The following is a 25,610-nucleotide window of genomic DNA, read 5'->3' as shown; positions in this document are numbered from 1 at the left end:
AGCTCACTATTCTGACTTATTAATTTTGAGGAAGTTGGTCACATGTACTGGATTAAATATTGTTTTGTTTCAGAAAAGAACTGGTTTTTAAGATGACAGGTAATAATAGTTTCGAAGAAGAATATAATTTCTTGAGAAATCAAGTCATTTCCTTAGGGTCCTTTTAAAAGAGGTGGTGTTCATTTTATGTAAAGTAGATTTATCAGTGCTCTTCTGATCAGAAATTAGGTTCTTAACACTGGGTCGGGTACTTGTAAAATATGCTAGTGCCTGAGTGCCACCGAGTGCCCTAGACACCCTGGGTGGAATGTGAGTGTGCGTGCGCACGTGCGTATTTAAGCATACTGGGTGATTCGCATATACGGCCAGAGTTGAAAACCAATGGACCAGATGATTGGTAAGATTTACTCCCTCTCCTCTCAAAGTTCTGTCAATTATAGAATGCATGACTATTAAGTATTTGGTGGTAGACTTTAAAAGTTTAGCTTTTATTTGCTGAGCTAAACCATATGGACTCAGCTCTTGCTCTGGACATCAGCATGTATCCTTGTCTGGCAGAGCTGGGGCTATGTGTGTGTACAGTACTGGACAGAGAGTAAGGTCTGTTGTGACTATTCTGTATACGTTCAGCCTCTGACTTTTCAACAGATTGTGTAGTTTTCTGCAGGCAGAATATCATATTGTGTCTTAGAACATCCGATATGCAAAAATCAGTCTTCGATCTTTGCTAAATGCTTATATCCTTCTTTATTAGCTACATGTATAAGTGTAAAGAGAAGCATATTGATATTGATTTAGCATGTATAACACTAAATGTAGAGTAATTTTGTCTTTCATAAATGAGAAATTCGTTTTCATATGACGGGAAAATCGAGTCCCTTCCTCCCTTTTCAGTTTGTGTTTAAAATAGCATTTTTTGCCCAATTTTTCCTCAGGATGAAGATATAACACTTCAGATAACAGAAAGCGAAGATAATGAGGAAGATGACATGGTCGATGTTATCTGGCGTCAGTTACTGTCAAGCTGCCCGTGGCTGTCAGAACTTGACGAAAGCGCGACAGAGGGCGTTATCAAGGTGTGGAGGAAAGTGGTAGATCGGATCTTCAGCCTGTACAAACTGTCCTGCAGCGCATACTTTACTTTCCTCAAGCTCAACGCTGGTCAGGTCGGCAGCTCGGTGTTCTGTTTCAGCCAAGTTCGTTTGAAACGATTTCCCAATACATGAAAGCGGTGCTTACTCTGAAGTGTTTTCTTTTTTCTTTCTTTCGTCCTTCACCCCAGATTCCTTTAGACGAAGATGACCCAAGGCTGCATTTAAGTCATAGAGCGGAGCAGAGCACCGATGACGTGATCGTGATGGCCACGCTGCGGTTGCTCAGGCTGCTCGTGAAACATGCCGGCGAGCTCAGGCAGTATCTGGAACATGGCCTGGAAACGACACCCACTGCTCCTTGGAGAGGTGAGGATCTAAAGGATGGGTCAGAAAAAATTGTTTTTGGGTAGGATATCTGAGATAGTAAAAAAGTAGTAGTTCCTTTATATTTATGATTTGAACGTGTTAGAGTAGTTGAGAAAAAGTTCATAGATCCTCTGTAAAAATCGTCTATGTCTGCCTTCTTTTACTAGCATTCACAGAAAACACATTTCTCTAGAACATTTTTTAACTGCTCTGGGTTTTGATTATAGCTCTGTAGCTAACCAGACTTATAATTCAAGAACTATTGGTACGGTTCTTTGTTATCGGAGACATTTGCAGCCCTCATAAGTGACGCTGGCGTACACCAGGTTTTATTCATTTGCATCTACTATATTGACCATTTTTAGTAACTTTATATTTCTGTCATCTTATCCCGAAGGAATTATTCCACAGCTTTTCTCACGCTTAAATCACCCTGAAGTGTACGTGCGCCAAAGCATCTGCAACCTCCTCTGCCGGGTGGCCCAGGATTCCCCACACCTCATCCTGTACCCGGCAATAGTGGGTACCATATCGCTTAGCAGTGAATCGCAGGCCTCAGGTATGGACTATTAAGATACTGCTACTCTATATAAATTATTTTGCAAATGATGTTTGTTAGGTCAGTTATTTTGAGCTTTATGCTCTGGAGTCGATAGAGTTTATAGTTGTTTATTTTTTTTTTTAATGCTATAATAGTCATTTGTTGAAGGAGTAACTACTTTCTGACACTAGGACATGTGCTTTACACATTGTCTTCAGCGTCACAGTAACGCACCAACGCATGGAGAACCTGACTCTCACGTTCACTGAGCCAGATGACTGGTGGAGAAGGATTAGAACCAAGTTCTGGACTCTGGCTGGGAGAACACTTTATTTGTTGAGACTTATTTGTTACTTTCCCCCCATGTATCTTCTGTTAGCTTAGAATATTAATAAATATAAAAGCTCAATTTGTAGAAAGGCAGACTTACCTGTGATCTTCGGTCACTTTAGTGCACAGAACACCAATGAGTTTTAAATGAGTGCTCTGGAGTTGTTGATGATCGATGTTTTCCCTCATTCGATATGTGCACATGGGAAAAACCTCCAGAGTACACCTTCTTCTCCTGTTTCCTCATAGGAAATAAGTTTTCCTCTGCAATTCCAACTTTACTTGGCAATATTCAAGGAGAAGAATTGCTGGTTTCTGAGTGTGAGGGAGGAAGTCCTCCTGCTTCTCAGGATAGCAATAAGGATGAACCTAAAAGCGGATTAAATGAAGACCAGGCCATGATGCAGGATTGCTACAGCAAAATTGTAGATAAGCTGTCTTCTGCAAATCCGACTATGGTGTTACAGGTACAAAAAACCCCAATCACATGTTTTAATACAATTATTTATTATAACGTCCCCTCCTCCTCCAAACCTTATAAACAAAACCCATTAAAAAACTGCCATGGTTTATATTTGAAGAACAAAGCTTTTTAGAAGAATCAAAATTGGTTTTGCGAATTTGTGTTGATAGGCAGGCTCGCTAATTAAGGTTCACTGGTGAACAGAAGACACATTTAACTTGCAGTCCCGGTGTGTGCAGAGCCGTGCTGTGTGTAGACGTGTAGGTGAGTGTGTTTGGACGTGCTCTGTCTGCAGGTGCAGATGCTCGTGGCTGAGCTGCGCAGGGTCACCGTTCTCTGGGATGAGCTCTGGCTGGGGGTCCTGTTACAGCAGCACATGTACGTCTTGAGACGGATCCAGCAGCTCGAAGATGAGGTGAAGAGAGTCCAAAACAACAACACCTTACGCAAGTATGTTTTCATACACTCACGCTACTTACTCTGAAAATGAAGCTGCCTCTTTTTTTTTTTTACAGTAAAACAGCATAAAAATTGCTGTTTTAATCAATTTTAAACGTACAATTTAGTGGCATTAAGTACATTGAATATTGTGCAGCCATCTCCACTATCCATTCCGAGAACTTATTCATCATCCCAAACAAGCTTTGTCCCCATTAAACAGTCCCTCCCCATTCTCCTCTAACCCTAGCCCCTGGTCACTGCCATTCTACCTTCCGACTCTGAATTTGACGTACCTCATGTAAGGAAGATTCATGCAGTAGTCATCCTTTTGCGTCTCGCTTATTTCACTTAGCATAATGTTCTGAAGGTTCATGTTGTAGCATGTGTCAGAATTTTCTTCCTTTCTGTGGCCGAGTAACATTCCATTGTATAGATAGGCTACATTTTGTTTACGTGCTGTCACTGGACACTTGGGTTGCTCCTGGCTATTGTGAAAAATAGTTCTATGAACATTAGTGTACAAATGTCTGTTTGAGACTTTCAGTTATTTTGTGTATGATCCAGTGGATTTGCTGGGTCATATGGTAATTCTGTGTTTAACGTATAGAGGGTCTGCCAGACCGTTTTTCACAGTGGCTGCAGCATTTTACATTCCCATCAAAAGTGCATGAGGATTTCAGTTTCTCTGTATCCTCATCAGTGTTTGTTATTTTCTGTTTTGTTTTGTTTTGACCGTGGCCATCCTAATGAGAAAAGCGGTAGTTCACTGTGGTCTTCATTTGCATTTCCCAGTGACTAAAAACGCTGAGCATCTATTAGTGTGCCTGTTGACCACTCGTATATCTTCTTTGGAGAAATGTCTTATTCAGATCTTTTGTCCATTTTTTAACTGGGTTGTCAATTGTTGAGTTTTAGGAGCTCTCTGTATATTTTGGGTAGTAATCCCTCATCAGATACATGATTTGCCAAAATGTGTATATTTTCCCATTTTGTGTGTTGTTTCACTCTCTTGATAGTGTCTTTCGATGCACATAAGTTTTTAATTTTGATGTAGCCCAATTTACCTATTTTTTCTTCTGTTGCCTGTGCTTTGTGTCATATCTAAGAAATCAGTGTCAAATCCAGTGTCTCTGGGGAAGCCTCTCCCCTATGTTTTCTTCTAAGAGCTTTGAATTCTCAGCTCTAAGGTATTTGATTTGTTTTAAGGTGGTTTTTTGCACGTAGTGTAAGGTAAAGTCCAGCACTCTTTCAAGTGGGCATCCAGTTTCCCAGCACCATTTGCTGCCAAGAGAAGCTGCCTCTTTTATGTGCTGGATTTTTGACAATGCCATGTTGTAAGTTACTTCGCTAATATTTTATTCCTTATTTTGCCTTATTCTTTTATACTATTTATTTACACTTGATACATTTAAGTCGTTCCTTATTTGTATGAAACTGTCTTCCTGGTCAGAGAAGAGAAAATTGCAATCATGCGAGAGAAGCACACGGCTCTGATGAAGCCCATCGTGTTTGCTCTGGAGCACGTGCGCAGCATCACTGCGGCCCCTGCAGAAACGCCTCATGAAAAGTGGTTTCAGGATAACTACGGAGACGCAATTGAAAACGCCCTTGAAAAACTGAAGACACCCTCAAACCCTGCAAAGCCTGGGAGCAGTTGGATTCCATTTAAAGAGGTAAGGAAAAACTCAAGAATGCCTCTAAAATGGGAAATTTCTTATGAGATACAAAATTTAAATAAGGGCACTCTCTTTACTTGGAACATGAGAAAATTTGGAAGCCCATGGAAGGCAGCCTGTGATCACTTGCCTTATAAGAAATGTAGAGAAGTGTGTTTTCTTCATTTGGAGAATTTGGGGTTGAGTGGGCCTGGGAGGCAAACTCGGTCAACAGAGGGTTCACACCAGGGAAGTATGTACCGTAAGAAATTAGCCAAGGAAGAGGTTCTGGCCTTGAGCTAAATATTGATTGCCTGCTATATTCTCATAAAAGATTAAGAAATTTAATCTTACGCCTATATAGATTTTCATAAGTCATTGTTTTGAAATCAATTCTGTATAAGCTATTTGGGGATGATTAGTGTATTTAAATCTTTGATATTCTGGTTCCCTTAATTCTATATTTTCTTTGGTTTTTATCAGTGACAGCAGTAGCACCGTTAGTTGGGGGTACCTGTTTATTTCCTGTAGCTTCTTGCTTTTCCTTTTTCCTTCTTTCTCTATCGCTTACCTTTATCGCTCCCGTTCCTTCCTGAACTTTGGTGATGAGAAAACTATTCAAAGATACGGTGTAGAAACAAAGTACACCTAAGAGTCACGAGTAAATGCAAGCTGCTAAATGGAAGGAGGTAGCCTGAAGCCCAAGACAAGGAGACCAGCATGAAGGGTGAAACTTCTGTGCAGCATAGTCAAAATTGTTTCTTTGTGGATTAACAGCTCTTTCTTGCTTCTGTGTCACTTTCTCAGTAACTGTTAACTAAGAAACCTAGAGGAGGAGACCGGGAATACTTTTTAAAACTGTGTGTGTGTGTGTGTGTGTGTGTGTGTGTGTGTGTGTGTGTGTGTGTGAAATAAGTCAAAAATTTTCGCTGATTGTGTTCATTTTAAAGATAAGTTTTAAACATTAAAAAGATTACCTGTGTCTCCCCTTTTATCTGTAGTACAGCTTTAAAAAAAGCTTAAAAAAATAGAACTTTTTAGAAATCTTGCATGTCCCTCCCTAATTATAAATCTCTCTGCAATGACTGTACTGAATTTAAGCATTACCTACTTTTTAAAAAGTAGTTTTGTTTATTGATGCATTTCCAAATGGTAGATTGTTCACTTTCTGCCTGCTTTTTAACTTCATATAAAGGAGATCATATTGTACATATGTGTCTGTGTTTACTACTACCATTATTGATGGATTTATTAGCCTTAGGGTTTTTTCCTTATGATCCATATTTTGTGTGCAGCCAAACATTGATCTATTATGAGAAAATACCACAATTTATCCATTGTCCTGTCAGCAGATACTTGGGGTTTTCCAAGTTGTCTTTTTCTTTATGTGAACAAAGCTCGCTAAGGATCGATTAAAATTTTTTCACATCTAAGCACAGCCCAGGGTTCATTAATTCAGGTGCAGGTTATTGAGTTAGCTGCAGGTAGGGACACAACTAACTGTACATGTGCTCCACTCCCTGTGAATTGTTCAGAAGGAGTTGTGTTTTTCTGAATACTTCAAGTGCTCAGAGCTCTGAATTGTTACCAACTTTTCGAATGGCTTCCAGAGGCGCTCTGTCTGCCTGACAGCTAACGCTGGCTACACTTTATGCTCTACTGTAAGGACTGAGTTGATCTGAATGGGCATCAGTCAGACATAGCTTAGCAGGGGAGATTTAGTCTACGAGCCCTGGATTTTATCATCACAGCAGTGATCTCCTTTTGTTTGCTGTGATTTCTTTGCTTGTTTGGACAGAGGAGAGGAAGGGGGTCTGAACAAAGTAAGGAATCCCCTAGAACACACTAGCACAGCACTCTTTTCCCTCCCAGGATGGCCCAGATATGTAACACCGAGTTAAATAAACATAGGGGCTAGAACAAGAGAAGTTTGTATTGGCATTTTAAGGTTACTTTTTTGCCAAATTGGATGGAAGACAATATGTTGCAATGGCAATATAAACTTGTTTTTTCCCATCTTATCAATGCAGATAATGCTGAGTTTGCAACAGAGAGCACAGAAACGTGCAAGTTACATCTTGCGTCTTGAAGAAATCAGCCCGTGGCTGGCTGCCATGACTAATACTGAAATTGCTCTTCCTGGAGAAGTCTCAGCCAGAGACACTGTCACAATCCACAGCGTGGGCGGAACCATCACAATCTTACCTACCAAAACCAAGCCAAAGAAACTTCTCTTTCTGGGGTCAGATGGGAAGAGCTATCCTTATCTTTTCAAAGGTGGGATTTAAAAGAGCGTTAGTCTGATTATTGATGCTTTCCGTGCATGTGTGGTAGGAGAGGGTGTTTCAGGTGAATTTCTGTATGTCCTGAGTGGCTGAGAGTGTCCTGTTCTTACGTGATTTCGAATGGAAGTGGTTGGATGCTGAGGAGTCAGCGCTCCCAGTTCTGCCCCTCTCTTTGCTTAGGAATTTGTACAAGCAGGACGCTTGAGGTACAGCTAAGACCGCTAGTGTCTAATATCTTGTGATTGATGAGAAAGTTCTCTAAAGCTCTCAGGGTGCCTCTTTGGCTGTCATTTCTTGATTGAGAAAGATACAAAAAGTGGTCCATTTCCAGCCCTGTCCCGTCACACTTCACCCCATTTGGTCAGCTGCTGTAACTACTTTTTGTTTCCGTAGGATTGGAGGATTTACATCTGGATGAGAGAATAATGCAGTTTCTGTCTATCGTGAATACTATGTTTGCTACAATCAATCGCCAGGAAACACCGCGTTTCCACGCGCGGCACTATTCTGTGACACCGCTGGGAACGAGGTCGGGGCTGATCCAGTGGGTGGATGGAGCCACGCCCTTATTTGGTCTTTACAAACGGTGGCAACAGCGAGAAGCTGCCGTACAAGCCCAGAAGGTTGAGAAAGATTCAGATAATACGTGTGCCTTTGTTTGAATGTGCCTACACAGTATATATGTCAGTCTGGTCTCTGTTCTGTGTGAAGTATTTTTAGACTTACTGCACTGGAGCAGTTTTGCAAGTTTGTAAAAGTTAGGGAACAGACTTTAAATGTCTAGGAAAATGATTTTGAGGGACAGTTTACAAAAATAAAGTTTTAAGAGGCAGAAATAATGACATTGGGTTAATCTTATTCTAGAAAAATATGGAAAGGGGGATGGTAACGTGGTTGTTAATCACTCAGGAACTTGATAATTCATATCTTAATGCCTTTTATTGAGCTTACTAGGGTCTTTTAAATTTGTAAATAAGACAGTTTCGAAACCCAGGTTTTTTTAAATTAAGTATGTAAATACACAACTCTATATTTAGAATTAGACACTGTGGCATCCTATTTTTATATCTGTGAAATTTATACTTTGATTTAGACTAGAAGTTTAATTTAGAATTCATTTTAGTTAAGTATCTGCTTAATATATGCCGAGAACGGTAGTATAAGTGCTATGGGTATGAAGATAAACTTTATATAGTGTCAACCTCAGTTTTTCACATCTAGCCTAAGAAAATGATTCTAATTAATTAAGGTAGTTGTGGGAAGGGGTAAGAGTTTGAAAGGAGTCAGGTTATAAAAGTAGGCACAGGAGACCGCAGAGCAATTATTGGAGGGTAAATTCGAGATGGGAACTAGAGAAGGACTATACAAGTTTTTGTCTAAGTATCTGTTGTTAATTTTATATTGATGATTAAGTTGGTGAAGAATGAAATGTGCATAAATGAATGATAAAGTTTAAACAGAATTACATGTTACAAAGAAAAATAAATGTGACTTGGATATTGAGTTTGAATTGAACCTCAAGAAATGCAACAGTAAGCCAAAGTTTTTAATAAAGTAATAGTAGCTGATTAAGAGAAAAATATGTAGATTGTAAGATGCTTAGTCCAGAAGAATTGGCTATTTGGTGCATTCACCTGGGGACATGGAGAATGAAAAATTATTTTTAAAAATACTCCTTTCCATTCAAAGTAACCTTTATCCTTATTTAAATAAAGCTGACCTTAAAAAAATTTTTTTTTACAGGCACAAGATTCCTATCAAACCCCTCAGAATCCTGGAATTGTTCCCCGTCCTAGTGAACTTTATTACAGTAAAATCGGGCCTGCTTTGAAAGCGGTCGGCCTTAGTCTGGACGTGTCCCGACGAGATTGGCCCCTTCATGTGATGAAGGCAGTGTTGGAAGAGTTAATGGAGGCCACGCCCCCGAATCTCCTTGCTAAAGAACTTTGGTCATCTTGCACCACCCCCGATGAATGGTGGCGAGTCACACAGGTGTGTTTTTGCTCTGTAGCGAGTATTAGTCGTTTCCTGTGCCTGCTTCCTGTCTTGGCTGTCTGCTGCACCCTCCCAGCCTCCGTCGAGGCTTGGAAGTTTGAGATCTGTATTTGAATCTTATATTACACTCCTGTATTTATAAAACATGGCTATGACTGCGTAAAGGCAGAACGGAGGGACTTGTGGGTGAAATAAAAGAATCAAAACTTTAGGAAGGGGAAAACCAGGGAGGCTGACGAGGAGCTGTGGTTTTTAATTCCAGCGTTCTGATGACCGGGTCGGGCCAACCCGACCCGTTTTGTGTGCAGCTGCTCAGTGCAGAGCCTCTGACCACAGGCGGCAGCCCTGCTGAGTGCCAGCTATTTATATAGAAACGAGGGCGTGCGGTTATGGACTTGTCAGTTTTAGAGCATCAGGTCCATGTTGAAGGCTGTCTGCTGACGCGCTTCCCTTGCTCCCCGCCCTCCTTCCTCAGTCGTATGCCAGGTCCACCGCGGTCATGTCGATGGTCGGGTACATAATCGGCCTTGGGGACAGACACCTGGATAACGTGCTCATAGACATGACGACTGGAGAGGTCGTTCACATAGATTACAACGTCTGCTTTGAGAAAGGTAACGTGCACTTGAACTTTACATTTATGTGAGGATCAAATGTTTTTTTTGGTGAAAGGACAAAAATGTCGTGATTTGTCTTTTCAAGGTAAAAGCCTTCGAGTTCCTGAGAAAGTGCCTTTTCGGATGACACAGAACATCGAAACGGCTCTGGGTGTGACTGGAGTAGAAGGCGTCTTCAGGCTTTCCTGCGAGCAGGTGCTCTGCTTCTTCTCATTCCTCTCTGTGTCCCTCTTATTAACAAGTCCCGCGCGTGAGAAGCTACGTTTGCACTCAGACTCATTTCAGACGCTTCTGCACACAGGTTCTGCATATCATGCGGCGCGGCAGGGAGACTCTGCTGACGCTGCTGGAGGCCTTCGTGTACGACCCGCTGGTGGACTGGACGGCGGGGGGCGAGGCCGGCTTCGCCGGCGCCGTCTACGGCGGAGGCGGCCAGCAGGCCGAGAGCAAGCAGAGCAAGCGGGAGATGGAGCGGGAGATCACCCGCAGCCTCTTCTCCTCCAGAGTAGCTGAGATTAAGGTGAAGCCAGTGGTCCTACGTCGTCACCATCTTTTTGTAATAGTTAACATGTCTGTGAAAAAGTTGCGTAAAAATGTTTTTCTAAAACTTTTTTGCAAGACTGTAGTGTATTATATTGAGACAGCAGTGAATAGGGTAACGTGATGTCTTTCTACGAAATGCCGCCGTACCGAGACACGCATAGTCACGCTCGTAGGAGGTGGGTTAGGGATGTGAAAAAAATCATCCCTTTTTTAATAGATCGAACTGCGTTTGCCAATGACTATTTTAAGTGTTCCTGAGTCGGATAGCCTCCCCTCAGTCATGGTTTTACATCCTTGTAGCCAGTGATGCTAACTTTGTTTGGTGTGATATAGCGTAACTGCGGCATTGTGGAACCAAGTCTCAGTTTATGGCTGTGTGCCCTTGGACGCTTTAGTTACCTCTGTAAAATATGGGTGATGCTGTCACCCTCTCGGGGTTTTGTTGGGATTTAAATAGGATGACATGTGTTCCTGACAGACCTTGTCCGGTCTCTCAGTTGACCCTGTGAGAATCTCCCTGACTACGGTCTTTTCACAGGTGAACTGGTTTAAGAACAGGGACGAGATGCTGGTTGTGCTCCCCAAGTTGGACAGCAGCTTAGACGAATACCTGAGCTTGCAGGAGCAGCTGACGGAGGTGGAGAAACTGCAGGGCAAGCTGCTGGAAGAAATAGAGTTTCTGGAAGGGGCTGAGGGCGTGGATCATCCTTCTCACACTCTGCAACACAGGTTCAAAAGTGTCGAACTCATTTCTAAATATGTGCCATTAATGGGGATTTTAGTATTTGTATAAATGTCGTCAAGTTAATTAGAATTATTGCAGCAACTCCCGTAAATGATAAAAGCTCTCCTAAGAACTGCAGTTTCTAAGTGTTAATAAATAAGAACTCATTTAAGTTTTCTGCTTATATTTAATTTAAGTGAGTAATTCTGAAGGATGGGTGGGGATAGTGGTTAGAACACTGAACTAGGATTCAGAAAATCTTGGGTTTGGGTTTTCTTTCTATAGCTTTTATCTGAATCCTCATTCATTTGTACAGTGGCAGTTATTTCATCTACTTTGCTGAGTTTGTAACCATTAAATTAGAGTGATCTAAGTCAGTGGTTCCCAACCTTTTTGGCACCAGAGACCAGTGCTCCTAGGAGAATCTAATGCCTGATGATCTGAGGTGGAGCTGGGGCGGTGATGCTAGCGCTGGGGAGAGGCTCCAAATACAGGTGGGGCTTCGCTGGCTCACTTGCTGCTCACCTCCTGCTGTGTGGCCCGGTTCCTAACAGGCCATGGACTGATTCCGGCCACGGCCTGGGAGTTGGGGACCTCTGATCTAGATGAAGGAACCTTACACACGGCAGGTGTTCAGTGAAGGGCACTTGAATATGCAGGTTCCAGATACTGCATGAGGCTCTAAGGTCATAAGGTTCATTAAGGAGAAGTCTTTTTTTACTTTTTAATGACTCAGAACCTGACAGGTGTGGTAGAGTTTTGCTTAGAATATTTTAAGTATAGTTGAGGGAACTACGGGGTCAGGATAAACCGGAGAAGTGAGGGGTATTGATCAGTGCCCTCAGGATTGAAAAGGCGCATATCAGGCAGTCCCAAGTATGAGCAAAGTCAGGGTTATGAAAGCAGTTTTTAAATTTTTTTCCTCTTCTGCTAGGTATTCTGAACACACCCAACTACAGACTCAGCAAAGGGCTGTTCAGGAAGCAATCCAGGTGAAGCTGAATGAATTTGAACAGTGGATAACACATTATCAGGCTGCATTCAATAATTTAGAAGCAACACAGCTTGCAAGTTTGCTTCAGGAGATAAGCACACAAATGGACCTTGGTATGGGCTGACTTATTTTAGATACACACGTGAGCATGTGACTTTTGTAGTTGTGTCTTGATGTGTGGGGTTCTGGTTTGTGCTCCCTTGTGACAACTGCCGAGTTGAAATGATTTCACCGCAATTTATAATTCTCTTTTACTAAAAGGTCCTCCAAGCTACGTGCCAGCGACAGCCTTTCTGCAGAATGCTGGTCAGGCCCACTTGATCAGTCAGTGCGAGCAGCTGGAGGGGGAGGTGGGCGCGCTGCTGCAGCAGAGGCGCTCGGTGCTCCGAGGCTGTCTGGAGCAGCTGCATCACTACGCAACCGTGGCTCTGCAGTATCCGAAGGCCATATTCCAGAAGCACCGCATCGAGCAGTGGAAGGCCTGGATGGAGGAGCTGGTCTGCGGCACCACCGTGGAGCGCTGCCAGGAGCTCTACAGGAAGTGAGCTGGTAGCACTTGCGTGCTTCTCGGGGTTGGATGCACAGTAGTGTTCAGTTTAATTGCATAGTAGTTTTTCTTGAAAGAAGTGGTTGATAGATGGAATTTGACTGGAGTCACTTTTGTCTTGGTTTCAGGAGAATTTGACTCACGCTTTCCCTTAGAAGACTGGTTTTTCCTAATATCTTAGAATGTATCCCAGTGTAAGAGTGGTGGGTGGGATGAGGGTGAAGAGAGCTAAATGCAAACATCGATTCTGTCACCAGTGAGTCATCTTAGGACATTACTGTGGCTCTTGAGACTTTCCTGTCTGTAATATAGAAATAATGATTCCCGCTCTTCACTGTTTGAGGATCAAATGCAGTATTCAGTATACAGTATTTTGTAAAGCATGAACTTTGTTTACAAGTAGGGAGTGGTTACGTTATAAACCAACACCTCTTCCTACTCATGTCATACAGATATGAAATGCAGTATGCTCCCCAGCCACCGCCAACAGTGTGTCAGTTCATCACTGCCACTGAGATGACCCTGCAGCGGTTCGCAGCCGACATAAACAGCAGACTTATTAGACAGGTGGAGCGCTTGAAACAGGAAGCTGTCACGGTGCCCGTTTGTGAAGATCAGTTGAAAGAAATTGAACGTTGCATTAAAGTTTTCCTTCACGAGAATGGAGAAGAAGGCTCTTTGAGTCTAGCGAGTGTTATTATTTCTGCGCTTTGTACCCTCACAAGGTGAGTTAGCTGACCTCATACTGAGACCATCTCATCGTCTTGGGAACATTGATGCTTATTGAGATTTTATGTGTCTTTTGTTTACTCTCAAACTTAAGATATTCTTTGACTTTCATTCGTCTTGTGCAGTAGTACAGCTGATTTATTTTCTTTAAGATTTCGATGTATTCTCGTTTGTGTGTGAATCTAGCTAGGTCAGTTTCACTATACACATGCTTGTCGCTTGTAGGCGTAACCTGATGATGGAAGGGGCAGCTTCGAGTGCGGGAGAGCAGCTGGTCGATCTGACTTCTCGGGATGGAGCCTGGTTCCTGGAGGAGCTCTGCAGTATGAGCGGAAACGTCACTTGCCTGGTTCAGTTGCTGAAGCAGTGCCACCTGGTGCCCCAGGACTTGGACATTCCGAACCCTATGGAAGCATCGGAGGCAGTTCACTTAGCTAATGGAGTATACACCTCGCTTCAGGTGAACGCTTTTAAATTGGCTTACATTTTAAGTTGATTTTAGGTATCGAACAATTATACGTCTCGTCTCTTTAGTTCAGGAAAGCACTTTGACTTCTTTGTAACGTTACTTAAGCAGTCACTCACTTAAAGATCAGTATGAGGTTTATATCCATAATTTGGTTACAATTGCATTAAGTTTGTTCTTAAATTATGGCAGTAACTTAACAAAACTCAGAAAACATTAAATTGTATTTCTCACATATTTATAGGAATTAAATTCAAATTTCCGGCAAATCATATTTCCAGAAGCACTGAGATGTTTAATGAAAGGAGAACACACGTTAGAAAGTATGCTTCATGAGCTGGATGGTCTTATTGAGCAGACCACCGATGGCGTTCCCCTGCAGACTCTCGTCGAATCTCTTCAGGCCTATTTAAGAAATGCAGCTATGGGACTCGAGGAAGAAACACACGCGCATTACATCGACGTGGCCAGGCAAGTGCATGCCAGCGGGGCCCCAGTTTCTTGTGGAAGACACGGGGAAGCCAGCCAAGGGTTCTGAGCTCTTACTTTACTTTGAGTTTATTTTTGATTTTTAGAGCAGATATAGTTACTAATAAATGCTTAGGTACGTACTTTTAAAAGAAAACCTCATATTCGAAAATAACCGTAGATTCATAAGAAGTCGTAAAAAAAGAAAAGTGGGCAGGGAGGGAGGTCTGGTGTGCACGTCATCTCCTCTGGCGTTAGCATCCTGCGTCCTTACAGCGCCATAGCAGCACCGCGCAGATGGCATTGGCGTCAGTCCGCAGAGCTGACGAAGGCTTCACAGTACCTCGTGCACGTGTTTTTGAGTATTGCACACGTGCACAGTTCCATGTGCGTTTATCACGTGTGTTCTCATGTCCCTGTAGTGCTGTCGCTTCACCAGACATGCACACGAGGTGGAGTGTGGGGTTTTGCAAGCCAGGCCTTGGAACTCCACGGAAGCCTCTGAGCCAGTTCACTTAGCTAGTGGAGTATGCACCTCACTTCACATGAACACGTCTTATAAGTTTGTTTTGGATCTTGAACCTGTATTTCTCGTATCTTAAATCCGGAAAAACAGTTTGGCTTTGGAACCTGTAGGGAGGCAGGGCGGTTCCTCCAGCCACGTACCGTAGCCACAGCTGAGCCCTGAGCCCCTTTGTCTCTGGCGACTCATGATCTCTTTCTTTGGTGTTCTCGTGTCCAAGCGCACTCCAGAAAGTATAATTCAGAGGGTAGAATTCGAATTGTCACACCACACTTTCTCCCATGGGAAAATCAAAGATGTGCAACAGTATAGAGAGTAGTATAATGAAACCCCCATTTCACCAGCTTTAGCGATCACCTTCCTATCTCTGGTCAGTCTTATTTAAGTTGTGCTGCCCCAACTTTTTTGAAGCAAATATCCTTTCATTCTTCAATACTGTAGGAGGTACATATCTAAAATGCAGACTTATTTTTCTTACTTGTACCATTATTTCAGCAAAAAAGGTAATAATTTCTCCTTGATGTTTTCTGTTATCCTGCATTCAAAAGTTTTTTAATTTTCTCATGTTTCTTTAGTTGTTTTACTATATAATCAAAAGAATTCAGTGTAATTATAGCACAAACATGTCAGCTAAATAGTGATTTAGATTCTTCGCACAGCAGATTTATCATATCATATAATTTCTAGCATTTGGAAGTTGTTAAATCCATAAACTTTTGAATTTATGAATTGTCAGAATTCAGGTTTGCATAAAATTTAATCACTTGCACAGTTGCTGATACAGAATTGGAACCATCAACTTCACATTGCCTGACGTCAGATGCCATTCTGTCATAATTCTGCTTCCTTAATGCTAAAAGACTTTCTTCTAGACTTTGCATGCAATCTGTGAGACTTGTTGACTTTTCTCGTTCCCCCTAAATTTTATTACTCTGCAGTGAGGGTTATAACTCCCTGTTCTTTTCCTCTAGAATACTTCATGCTCAATATGGCGAATTAATCCAACCAAGAAATGGTTCAGTTGATGAGACACCGAAAATGTCAGCTGGCCAGATGCTTTTGGTAGCATTTGATGGCATGTTTGCACAAGTTGAAACTGCTTTTGGCTTACTAGTTGAAAAGGTAACTACTCACTTGGTTTTATAAGTGACAAGTGTATCAGAGTTGTTCAGTGTGGGCAGAGGAGAAATGAACTTTCTTTTCTTTCCTTTACGTAGTTAAACAAGATGGAAATCCCCGTAGCCTGGAGAAAGATCGACATCATCAGGGAAGCCCGGAGCACCCAGGTCAACTTTTTTGATGACGACAATCACCGGCAGGTGCTCGAAGAGATTTTCTTTCTAAAAAGACTACAGACAATTAAGGAGTTCTTCAGGCTCTGCGGCACCTTTTCTAAAACTTTGTCAGGTAATAGTGCACATTCCGACAGGCTGGATTGAGTTGCGTAGTACTTTGGAAGGGGACGGCGTGAAGTAGGTTTATCTTAATTGCACGCTCATCAAATCCTCAGTTTATAAGTAAGCATCAACTATTACCTCATTTCAGTTTTGCACGAAGTACTTTAAGGCAATGTTCCTTTTTCAGGATCCAGTTCCCTTGACGATCAGAATACCGTAAATGGGCCCGTACAGGTCGTTAGTGTAAAAACCCTGTTTCGAAACTCCTGTTTCAGTGAAGACCAGATGGCCAAACCTATCAAGGCCTTCACAGCCGACTTCGTGCGGCAGCTCCTGATTGGGCTGCCCAACCAGGCCCTGGGCCTCACGCTCTGCAGCTTCATCAGTGCGCTTGGTGTAGACATCATTGCTCAAGTGGAGGCAAAGGATTTTGGTGCTGAAAGCAAAGTTTCTGTGGATGATCTGTGTAAGAAAGCCGTGGAGCACAACATCCAGGTCGGGAAGTTCTCTCAGCTGGTCATGAACAGGGCGACCGTGCTGGCCAGTTCCTACGACACTGCCTGGAAGAAGCACGACTTGGTGCGCAGGCTGGAAACCAGCATTTCCTCCTGTAAGACGAGCCTGCAGCGCGTTCAGCTGCACATTGCCATGTTTCAAGTAAGGATTTTCCTTTATAACGTGCTTCCCCTCAGTGGAGGAATTTGAAAAACTAGGAGAATATAAAGCAATGTAAACAAGAGAAATTCCTAAACTTCCTGAATTGTGCCAGCCCAGAGCAAACCCAGCTTTGGCATTTCGGCGCTTTCCGATTACTCTTTGTTTCTCTTTTATGTAGTTGAGATAGTTTTGCGTTTACAGCTGTGTCATTTGAATTACTCCTATCGGTGTTGTAGTGGTGAGTATTATCTAACCACTATGTGTCAGTAAGTATTGCAAATACAGTTTCCGATGGTTGCATATGTTCGTTATGTGGATATGTTTTATTTAACATGTAATTAAGATTGTTTCTAAAGTGACTTCTGTTTCTCTGATGCTCTGCTGACATGGTAACAGCTCTGTGCATAAATCGGTCTCATCAGGGAATTGTTTTTAGAAGCCTGTTTTTGTCTTTCATCATTTGGAGGCAGTATGACAGCACAGGCTTTAGGGGTGAGATGGATTTGGTTTCCGGTATACGAACTGACTTTAACTTTCCTAAGTCTGATTTTTTTCATCTGTGGAATTGGTACAGTACCTGTCTCAAAGGTTAATAATGACCATGAAAGTTAAAAATGGTGGTCTATGTAAGACACCAAGCACAATAAAAATGGTAGTTGTTTTTCTTATTTGTTGTTTTTTTTTGTTTGTTTGTTTGTTTTTTCAAGTATAGTCTTCAGCATTGTTAGTAGCGTCAAACAAGTTGGAGCATGGAGTCATGTTTGGGGACTACGTTTTTCTGGGATTTCTTTGGGCACACACAGTGGTTTCTTCATTCATGTGGAATACGCTTCCCAGTAGTGGAATTGGTGGTTTCACCCAGTATGTGGGACCCATGTTTCCTTCTCTTTGCAGTTTTATTGTTGGCTGTTTTCTTAGCTCATAAGTTAAGAAAAGTAATTAATTCAAATTCCGAAATTGCATTTATTATATAGTAACAGTCCCTCTAGTACATTGGGATGTGTTTTTGGAATTTTTTTTTACTTCTAAAAAATGTAATGCTGAAAATTTTCTACATTTTGGAATTTATTCCCTTAAAAATTGACAGCCCTATGGAAAGCATTGTGAAGCTCCTTTCAGTTTTATCTGAACACATTTTAAGCTGTGAGCACAAAGTATATTACTTTTAAATTGAAACCAGAATATCCCTTGGGCCTTCTGGGGTCACCCTTGTAACATACAGAATGGCTCGCTCCTCTGTCAACAGTTGCCTGCCATGTTCTGTCACTTCTAGGTTCTCTCTTTTGAGAGAACTTCTCTCGCCTACTGCTGCCGTTGTTTCTTTTGGTGCCTTGCTTGGCCTCCATGCTGCACAGCCCTCCCTGCCACCACCCCTGCTCCAGCCTCTTACCCGAGGTTATCTTTGGGGAATTGTGTACTAGACTTTTACATAGAGTAGGACATAGAGTAGGAATTACTATTTTGATGTTGCATATCACTGTTCCAAGAAATTTTATCAGCTAGTCTCTACCTCGGGGAAAATTTTCACTTCGTTGTGATTCCTTTTTTTTTTTTTTGCCTTTCCCCTAATATACATATATATGTATATATATTTTTTAATTAAGTTTGGTTGTGATTCTTTCATGATGTTTCTTCTATTTTTCCTGCCCACCCCACTTTGCTGCAGCTGAGTTTTTGTCTTCCCAGGTCCTAACACACAGCTCCCTTCCCTTGTTTATTTAAAGTTTTTTTTTTTTTCTGCTGATTTTTTTACACATCTTTTTCTTTGAACAGTGGCAGCATGAAGATCTCCTCATCAACAGACCACAAGCCATGTCAGTCACACCGCCCCCTCGGTCTGCCATCCTAACCAGCATGAAAAAGAAACTTCATACTCTGAGCCAAATTGAAACTTCAATCGCAACAGTTCAGGTATGTTCTGTCACATCTTCCAGGACGTCTTTTAGAAATAAGCGACACTGTGATGAAGTGTTAGTGCTGTGTTCTTCAGTGTGTCTACATGTCCTCCCCGGCTTCTAAGCCAAAGGAGAATAACTTTTACACTTTTATTTTTAATTTTATCTTTTTTTTTTTTTTTTTTAATTCTCCAAGGTAATTGAATCTTACAGTTGCAGTATATTTTGAATGAGGAGTAGAGACATACTAAATATTTCAGGTTTTCTACTGAGTTTGGTGATTACGATGCCTTTATACATTAAGGGAACCTTAGTGATTGGAAAAACTTGAATACTTAATTTGTTTTCTGAAATGTATATAAGCTATCATATTTAGCTTATTAATATTTAGTAAGTTTAGGCATTTCTTACCTTTATTTTGTAGTTAATGGGATTTTGTGATGTCAAAGGCAGCAAAACATTTTTCCAAACTGTTATGATTGACTATTTCTCTGTTATGTCACCCAAATATTTAATCTTGCCTCCCTTTTTTAAATAAGAGAACCTGGTCTTGATAATGGTTATATAAATATGTGGTGTATTCTTATACTTTATGTACTCAATAGTAACTGACATTTTTATGTTCTTTATAAATATTAGTATAGAATAAATATAATTACTTCTGTAATGTTTTTAAAAATTTTAATGAGACTTCCGAATCTCTCTTTGAAGATTGAAATATCTTTTCTCTACAGCAGATAGTCATAGTTTTCAACTTAGGAGCATGAACTCTTGCTCTTTTTTTTCTGATTTTAGAGAAGGGCGTGTGTGTGAGAGAGAAGCAGGGAAAAGAGAGAGAGAATGTGAATTCCTCCACTCGAAATGTTGAATACATCTGAATAGATTTTTACCATTATTCATAAATTTGAATTTGTGGAGATCTGATTTTCATCTTTCACAATCAAAAATATAGTGGGTTTTCTTAAAGATAGCACATGTAGAACAGTAGAGATTTGATATAGCAGGTGTTTTGTTTTAAAGATTGTTTAAAAATAAAAAAAAAAACTTCTTCAAATTTTAAAACAATATACTGAAAGTGAATTCTTACCTCTCCAGACATGCTTAGTATTCAAAGTGAAATGGAAATTAATTCTAAAAGGTGACTGTTTGTTAAAGATGTTTTCTAAATTATGTATGCCCCATCTTGCTTCTTTTGAATTTCTTATATTTATATAAAATGTTCAATAGCCACAAAATGGAGAGAGTCAAATACTCACTGAGATTCTGATGGCTTTTTTAGGAGAAGCTGGCGGCACTTGAAGCAAGTATTGAACAGCGACTCAAATGGGCAGGTGGTGCCAACCCAGCACTGGCACCTGTACTACAAGATTTTGAAGCAACAATAGCTGAAAGAAGAAATCTTGTCCTTAAAGAGAGCCAAAGAGCAAGTCAGGTATTGCGCCCCATGTATGCCATCTTTGTTTTCGGTTGCAGGATTATGTAGCTGACTGGGTGATACATGTCAGATAAGTAGGGACAGCTTGAGAGCTGCGGGCTCCCCCTCCCCAGTTCGCAGCCCTGGCAAGAGGGACCGATGGCCCTTGGGCGTGAGCAGCGTCACAGCTGGTTATTTCCCTAAACCCTTATTGCCACCCAATTAAACAAAGTGGATTCAGCCTCTGTTGGAAAATAAAGGGTTTAATTCCATATTTATCTGAGGTACTCTTTATATGCAACTAAGGTGATCCAAAGATTTTAATATTATTTTTTCATGTGACAATAAAATGTCTTGTTACTTAGTGTTCTGCCAGAGGTTGTGGATTAACTTTGTTGTGATTGGGAGGGGGGCATCAAAAACAAAACACTATCATATAATTTTCAATCAGGTACAAATACACTAATGATAATTTCCATATCCCATATACTCATCACCTAAATTTAATAATTATCACCTTAAGTCCTATTTTATTTCCTCTATATTTCCTGCTACTCCTCCTCATCCCATAGTTAGTGGAAATCCCAAATATTGTCATTTTATCTGTAAATATTTCAGTATGTATCTAAAGATAAGAACTATTTAAATATAATCACAGTACTATTATCTACTTTAAAAGATGTGCTTAATATTGTCAGGTATCTGCTTAGCATTCTGTGATTTTTATTGTGAAGCAAGGCAGGAATAGAAGCAGAGAGGGAACGTTCCAACTTGAAATTTGGACATAGCACAAATTGCAGCTGAATGGGATAACAGTTTTCTTTTGGAGTAAATTATTTTTGTAAAACAGTCGTGTAGAAGATTATCTAATGCCGTTAGGCTACCTCGGACCTAACAGCATCAACAAAAAAAAAAATGTGCATTCATTTATAGTCTTTATGAGGATTAGGTCTGTTTTTCAAAAGAGTCGTACGAATTCATACATTTTCAGGACCGATTCTGATCCTGAATTCTGGAAATGAATAGGTAGTATTTTTTCATTAATTGCATTTTTCTCCTCATTGTGGTGGTTTCATTCCCCTTTTGCCTCTTCGCAGGTCACTTTCCTCTGCAGCAACATCATCCATTTTGAGAGTTTACGAACTAGAACCGCAGAAGCCTTAAACCTGGACACGGCATTATTTGAACTAATCAAACGTTGCCAACAAATGTGTTCATTTGCATCACAGTTTAACAGTTCAGTCTCTGAGTTAGAACTTCGTTTATTACAGAGAGTGGTGAGTTTTGAATCGTGGTAGACGTAGACTTGGTGATTAAGGTGATAAAGCCAGTGTTATACTCTGAAGTCAATTTAATATAGTCCCTCTGTTTACATTTATTGCATGTGTACTGTTTATAAGGTGTTCTGAGGGATACAGCGATGATTAGGTCTTGTTCATAGCCTCTAAGAAACTTGTTATTTACACAAATAATACAATGAATGAAAAAGTGGAAAGGATTCTCAGAGGTACTGTGGAGGTTCAGAGAGAAGGTGGGAGAGAGCATATAGCAAATGACTCAGGTGCACTGAGAACAGCGTAGCTTGCAGGGGGCTGGTGGAAGATGAGTGCTGGACAGGTGAGTTAAGTCCAGAAATATCAAGTTGATAAATTCAGTGTCTATATTCTGTGGAAAGGCTTTAGGCTGTGTACTAGGAAGCTCTGGCTGCATTTTAAAGAGTGACTTACAGTGAGTTTAGGGTCCTAGATAAGGGTCATTTGTGTTATTCTAGATAATGTTTCTTAGGTCTTAAAGCATTTATTTCCTGAATGATTATGCAAAAAAGTTTAAAATCTTTGTATTTCATAGATTGCTTAAATTTTTATTAAATACTATTTTGTAGGTTTAATTCATGACCTGGCAACTGAGGTTCTTTGTGTTAGTTTGAGTTACCTTTTGATGATGATGATGAAGAAAAGAAATGTAATATTCCAGCTGATACTTAAAATCAAACAAATGTTTCTTCTGTTTAGGACACTAGTCTTGAACATCCTATTGGCAGCTCTGAATGGCTTTTGTCAGCACACAAACAATTGACCCAGGATATGTCTACTCAGAGAGCAGTTCAGACAGAGAAAGAGCAACAGATAGAAACAGTCTGTGAAACAATTCAGAGTCTGGTTGACAATATAAAGACTGTGCTCACTGGTCATAACCGACAGCTCGGAGATGTCAAACATCTCCTGAAAGCAATGGCTAAGGTAAGACTAATGACTGTGACACAGAGTGACTTCCCCCGTTTATACAGTTACAAATAGTTGTATTTATATGACGTAAACAGAAACCATTTCTGTCGAGTCACATCTTCCAATCTGTCTGTAACTGAGTTAATTCGTTTTCATCAACTATTTTTTTAAGCAGTCAGTAGCATCCTGATTTTGTACACAGGAAAAATGAGGCTTAAAGGAACTGATTCACCAAAGTCACATAGTATGTAATAGAGCTGAAACTTGAACTTAGTCTCAGAGCATTTAGATCTCCAGTGCCTCCATTTCCCCATCCTCGTCCCCAAACTCATGTAAGTCTGCCTCTATAATGACTGAAGTATTGTCTCTTCTTTCCAGTCTTCTACATAATGTAGATAATAAGGAAACTAACTGAGCTCCCAGAAAAGGCACAGTTACTTGATCATTACAAAACAGTACATCATTTAATTTTAGGATTTATTTTACTTAGAATTTTTATTTTGTGCCGGAAACAAGATTCCTATAGAAAAAGAGTTAAATTGTAATAAGCGGTTTAAACAAATTGACCTTCGGAAAACACTTAGTCCCTGTTATTCAGAAGGATACTGTCTTAAGAGTAATTACTGAAACAAACACCGGTTTTTCTTAATCATTAATGTGAATTCTAGGATGAGGAAGCTGCTCTGGCAGATGGTGAAGATGTCCCCTATGAGAACAGTGTTAGGCAGTTCTTGGGTGAATATAAATCGTGGCAAGACAACATTCAGACGGTGCTGTTTACGTTAGTCCAAGCTATGGGTCAGGTTCGAAGTCAAGAACATGTTGAAATGCTCCAGGAAATAACTCCCACTTTGAAAGAACTGAAAACACAGAGTCAGAGGTAAGAGTGCCTTCTGGCCTAAATTTAAAATGAAAGCAGAACCTCTGATGTAGTCAGTTTTGTTTATGTAATTCATTTAATTTTTTGTTTTATTCATATTTATGAGCTGTTACATGGTGAAACGTTTCATAAATAAGCCATTTTATTTTGTATTTCAGTATCTATAATAATTTAGTGAGTTTTGCATCACCCTTAATCACCGATGCAACAAATGAATGTTCAAGTCCAACGTCATCAGCTACGTATCAGCCATCCTTTGCTGCAGGTAGGACTCCCTACTTCAAAAAGACCCAAATCTTGACCTGTTACTAATCTACATATAGAAGCTGAGACTTTTAATTATACTGTAAGTGTCTAATATGTTTATAGTCATTACCTTTTTTTTAAAAAGGTTTCCCTAAATTCTGTCATATCGCAAACTGAACAGATTTTGGCTTAATTTTAAAAGTTCTTGTGTTCAAATACTCTTTAAATAATTCATTATATGATTATAAAATAAATTCTTTTTAGGGAAATTTAGAAAAATAATAAAAAATATGTAGTTCTATTCCAGTTAGAGGTAAAACCACTATGTGTTTGTTGATTGACTTTTCTATGCATGCACACACATACTCGTCAACTGGGAACATTCTGTGAATGTTGCCTTTTCCCACTTACTATTAAATGGCTAATTTCCCTGTCATTAATATTTTTTAAAATGACTTAATGGCCAAACTTAATATGGCATTCTGTGACTTTACCATATTAATCTTGCATTGTTGGACAGTTAAGATATTTATAGTTTTTTGATGCCACAAGAAGCTAGGGAGCATCATTGTATAAATTTGTATCTGAAAGTCTATTTAGGCTATATTTTTAGGAAGTCAATTTCCGTTTCAAGGGATGAGGTCTTTAAGGTTATAAAATCATATCAGTTTTCAAGGCTGCACGTTTGTATTTGATGATTGAGAGGGCACCGCCCTGCTTTCTACTGTTTGTCCCCCTCCACTTTCTGTTTATATGTAACTTGAGCTTCTAACTCTTTCTCTATAGCAGTCCGAAGCAACACTGGCCAGAAGACTCAGCCTGATGTCATGTCACAGAATGCTAGAAAGCTAATTCAGAAAAATCTTGCTACATCAGCAGATACTCCACCAAGCACAGTTCCGGGAACTGGCAAGAGTGTTGCTTGTAGTCCTAAAAAGGCCGTCAGAGACCCTAAAACTGGGAAAGGTAATTATTTAGAACAAGGTTGCCTTAAATAGTTATGCAAAGTAGTAGTCCGACTGACGTACATATGTTTCCATTGCTTCATAGCTGTGCAAGAGAGAAACTCGTATGCAGTGAGTGTGTGGAAGAGAGTGAAAGCCAAGTTAGAGGGCCGAGATGTTGATCCAAATAGGAGGATGTCAGTTGCTGAACAGGTGACCATTTTTTATAACTTGAGCTACACATTTTAATGCTGCAGAAACGGTATAGATTTTAAGATCCCTCACCCTGTTCCTGGTGGTTCATCAGGAAATAAGAAACTTAAATCTTTTAAAACTTTAGGGTACAGAAGATTTTGAGTAGCAGCTCTGGGACTGTCAAATATTCACTGTTTTACTCTGACTCTACACTGTTAGCACTTTCTTTTCTCCCCAGCCCTTTTTTAAAGAAATTTAAGGTGTGACTTGACCCTCTCCTCCACCAAAAGACGATTTGAAAGAGGACTGAGGATGACATTTTGGGTGCAGGAATAGTATCTGTAAAGTGTTTTTGGGTGTCACTTTGTCTGAAATCATTACTCTGAAATTTTCTCATTAGTATTATTGTATCTATAAATCTGAGAATGACTTGTTTCCCCCTAGCTGCTTATTCTGAAAAATTCAAACCCGCAGAACTGTAGGAATGCTCACATAGTCCACCCAGAGTTGATAAACCAGCTGATGTTTTCCTACAATTGCTTCACTTTTTTGTGTCTGTATGTGTATAGACAGTTTTTCAGAACCATTCGACAGTAAGTTTCAGACAGCATAAATTTTATGCCTAAATACTTCGGCATATATCTCCTAAACAAAACATTGTAATATACAGCTACAGTATAATTATATAACTATCAAACTTAAAATTGACGTCAGCATTGACTTCCATCTGACATTCAGTCCATTTTCTGACTTCTCTAGTTATGCCAAAATGTCCTTTATTACTTAGCCCTCCTCTCATTAAACCACGTCCACCCCACCCCCATACTCGCCATGGTCAAGGTTCATCCTTCATTTCATATGCTTGTCTACTTTTAGTCTTCTTTAATGTCTAGAACAGTTTCCCAGCTTTTTTTTTCTTTTGACATTGACATTTTGGTGTGTCCAGACCATTTGGTTTGCAGAATATGCCTGTCTG

General features: G+C 40.3%; 1 protein-coding gene across 2 annotated transcripts in view; it reads left to right on the top strand.

Moving 5' to 3' along the window:
• SMG1 (SMG1, nonsense mediated mRNA decay associated PI3K related kinase) overlaps positions 1-25,610 on the top strand; it is a 91,260-nt gene that overhangs the window by 60,249 nt on the left and 5,401 nt on the right. For both annotated transcript variants that reach the window (XM_006910914.3, XM_006910915.3), the window contains 29 exons: positions 936-1,166; positions 1,283-1,460; positions 1,858-2,019; positions 2,581-2,798; positions 3,090-3,244; positions 4,686-4,908; positions 6,921-7,167; positions 7,569-7,798; positions 8,919-9,167; positions 9,646-9,784; positions 9,873-9,982; positions 10,089-10,307; positions 10,869-11,059; positions 11,989-12,161; positions 12,310-12,589; positions 13,048-13,320; positions 13,550-13,784; positions 14,035-14,261; positions 15,753-15,903; positions 15,999-16,188; positions 16,366-16,835; positions 18,609-18,746; positions 20,010-20,162; positions 21,242-21,421; positions 22,157-22,384; positions 23,038-23,249; positions 23,408-23,514; positions 24,282-24,461; positions 24,546-24,652. In XM_006910914.3, coding sequence (XP_006910976.1) covers positions 936-1,166; positions 1,283-1,460; positions 1,858-2,019; positions 2,581-2,798; positions 3,090-3,244; positions 4,686-4,908; positions 6,921-7,167; positions 7,569-7,798; positions 8,919-9,167; positions 9,646-9,784; positions 9,873-9,982; positions 10,089-10,307; positions 10,869-11,059; positions 11,989-12,161; positions 12,310-12,589; positions 13,048-13,320; positions 13,550-13,784; positions 14,035-14,261; positions 15,753-15,903; positions 15,999-16,188; positions 16,366-16,835; positions 18,609-18,746; positions 20,010-20,162; positions 21,242-21,421; positions 22,157-22,384; positions 23,038-23,249; positions 23,408-23,514; positions 24,282-24,461; positions 24,546-24,652 — 5,856 coding nt within the window. The remainder of the gene's footprint in view (positions 1-935; positions 1,167-1,282; positions 1,461-1,857; positions 2,020-2,580; positions 2,799-3,089; positions 3,245-4,685; positions 4,909-6,920; positions 7,168-7,568; positions 7,799-8,918; positions 9,168-9,645; positions 9,785-9,872; positions 9,983-10,088; positions 10,308-10,868; positions 11,060-11,988; positions 12,162-12,309; positions 12,590-13,047; positions 13,321-13,549; positions 13,785-14,034; positions 14,262-15,752; positions 15,904-15,998; positions 16,189-16,365; positions 16,836-18,608; positions 18,747-20,009; positions 20,163-21,241; positions 21,422-22,156; positions 22,385-23,037; positions 23,250-23,407; positions 23,515-24,281; positions 24,462-24,545; positions 24,653-25,610) is intronic.

Source organism: Pteropus alecto, unplaced genomic scaffold (assembly GCF_000325575.1).
Source record: "Pteropus alecto unplaced genomic scaffold, ASM32557v1 scaffold34, whole genome shotgun sequence".
Taxonomy (NCBI): Eukaryota; Metazoa; Chordata; class Mammalia; order Chiroptera; family Pteropodidae; genus Pteropus; species Pteropus alecto.
The sequence above is the reverse complement of the archived record's forward strand: the minus strand, read 5'-3'. Positions and strand labels throughout refer to the sequence as shown.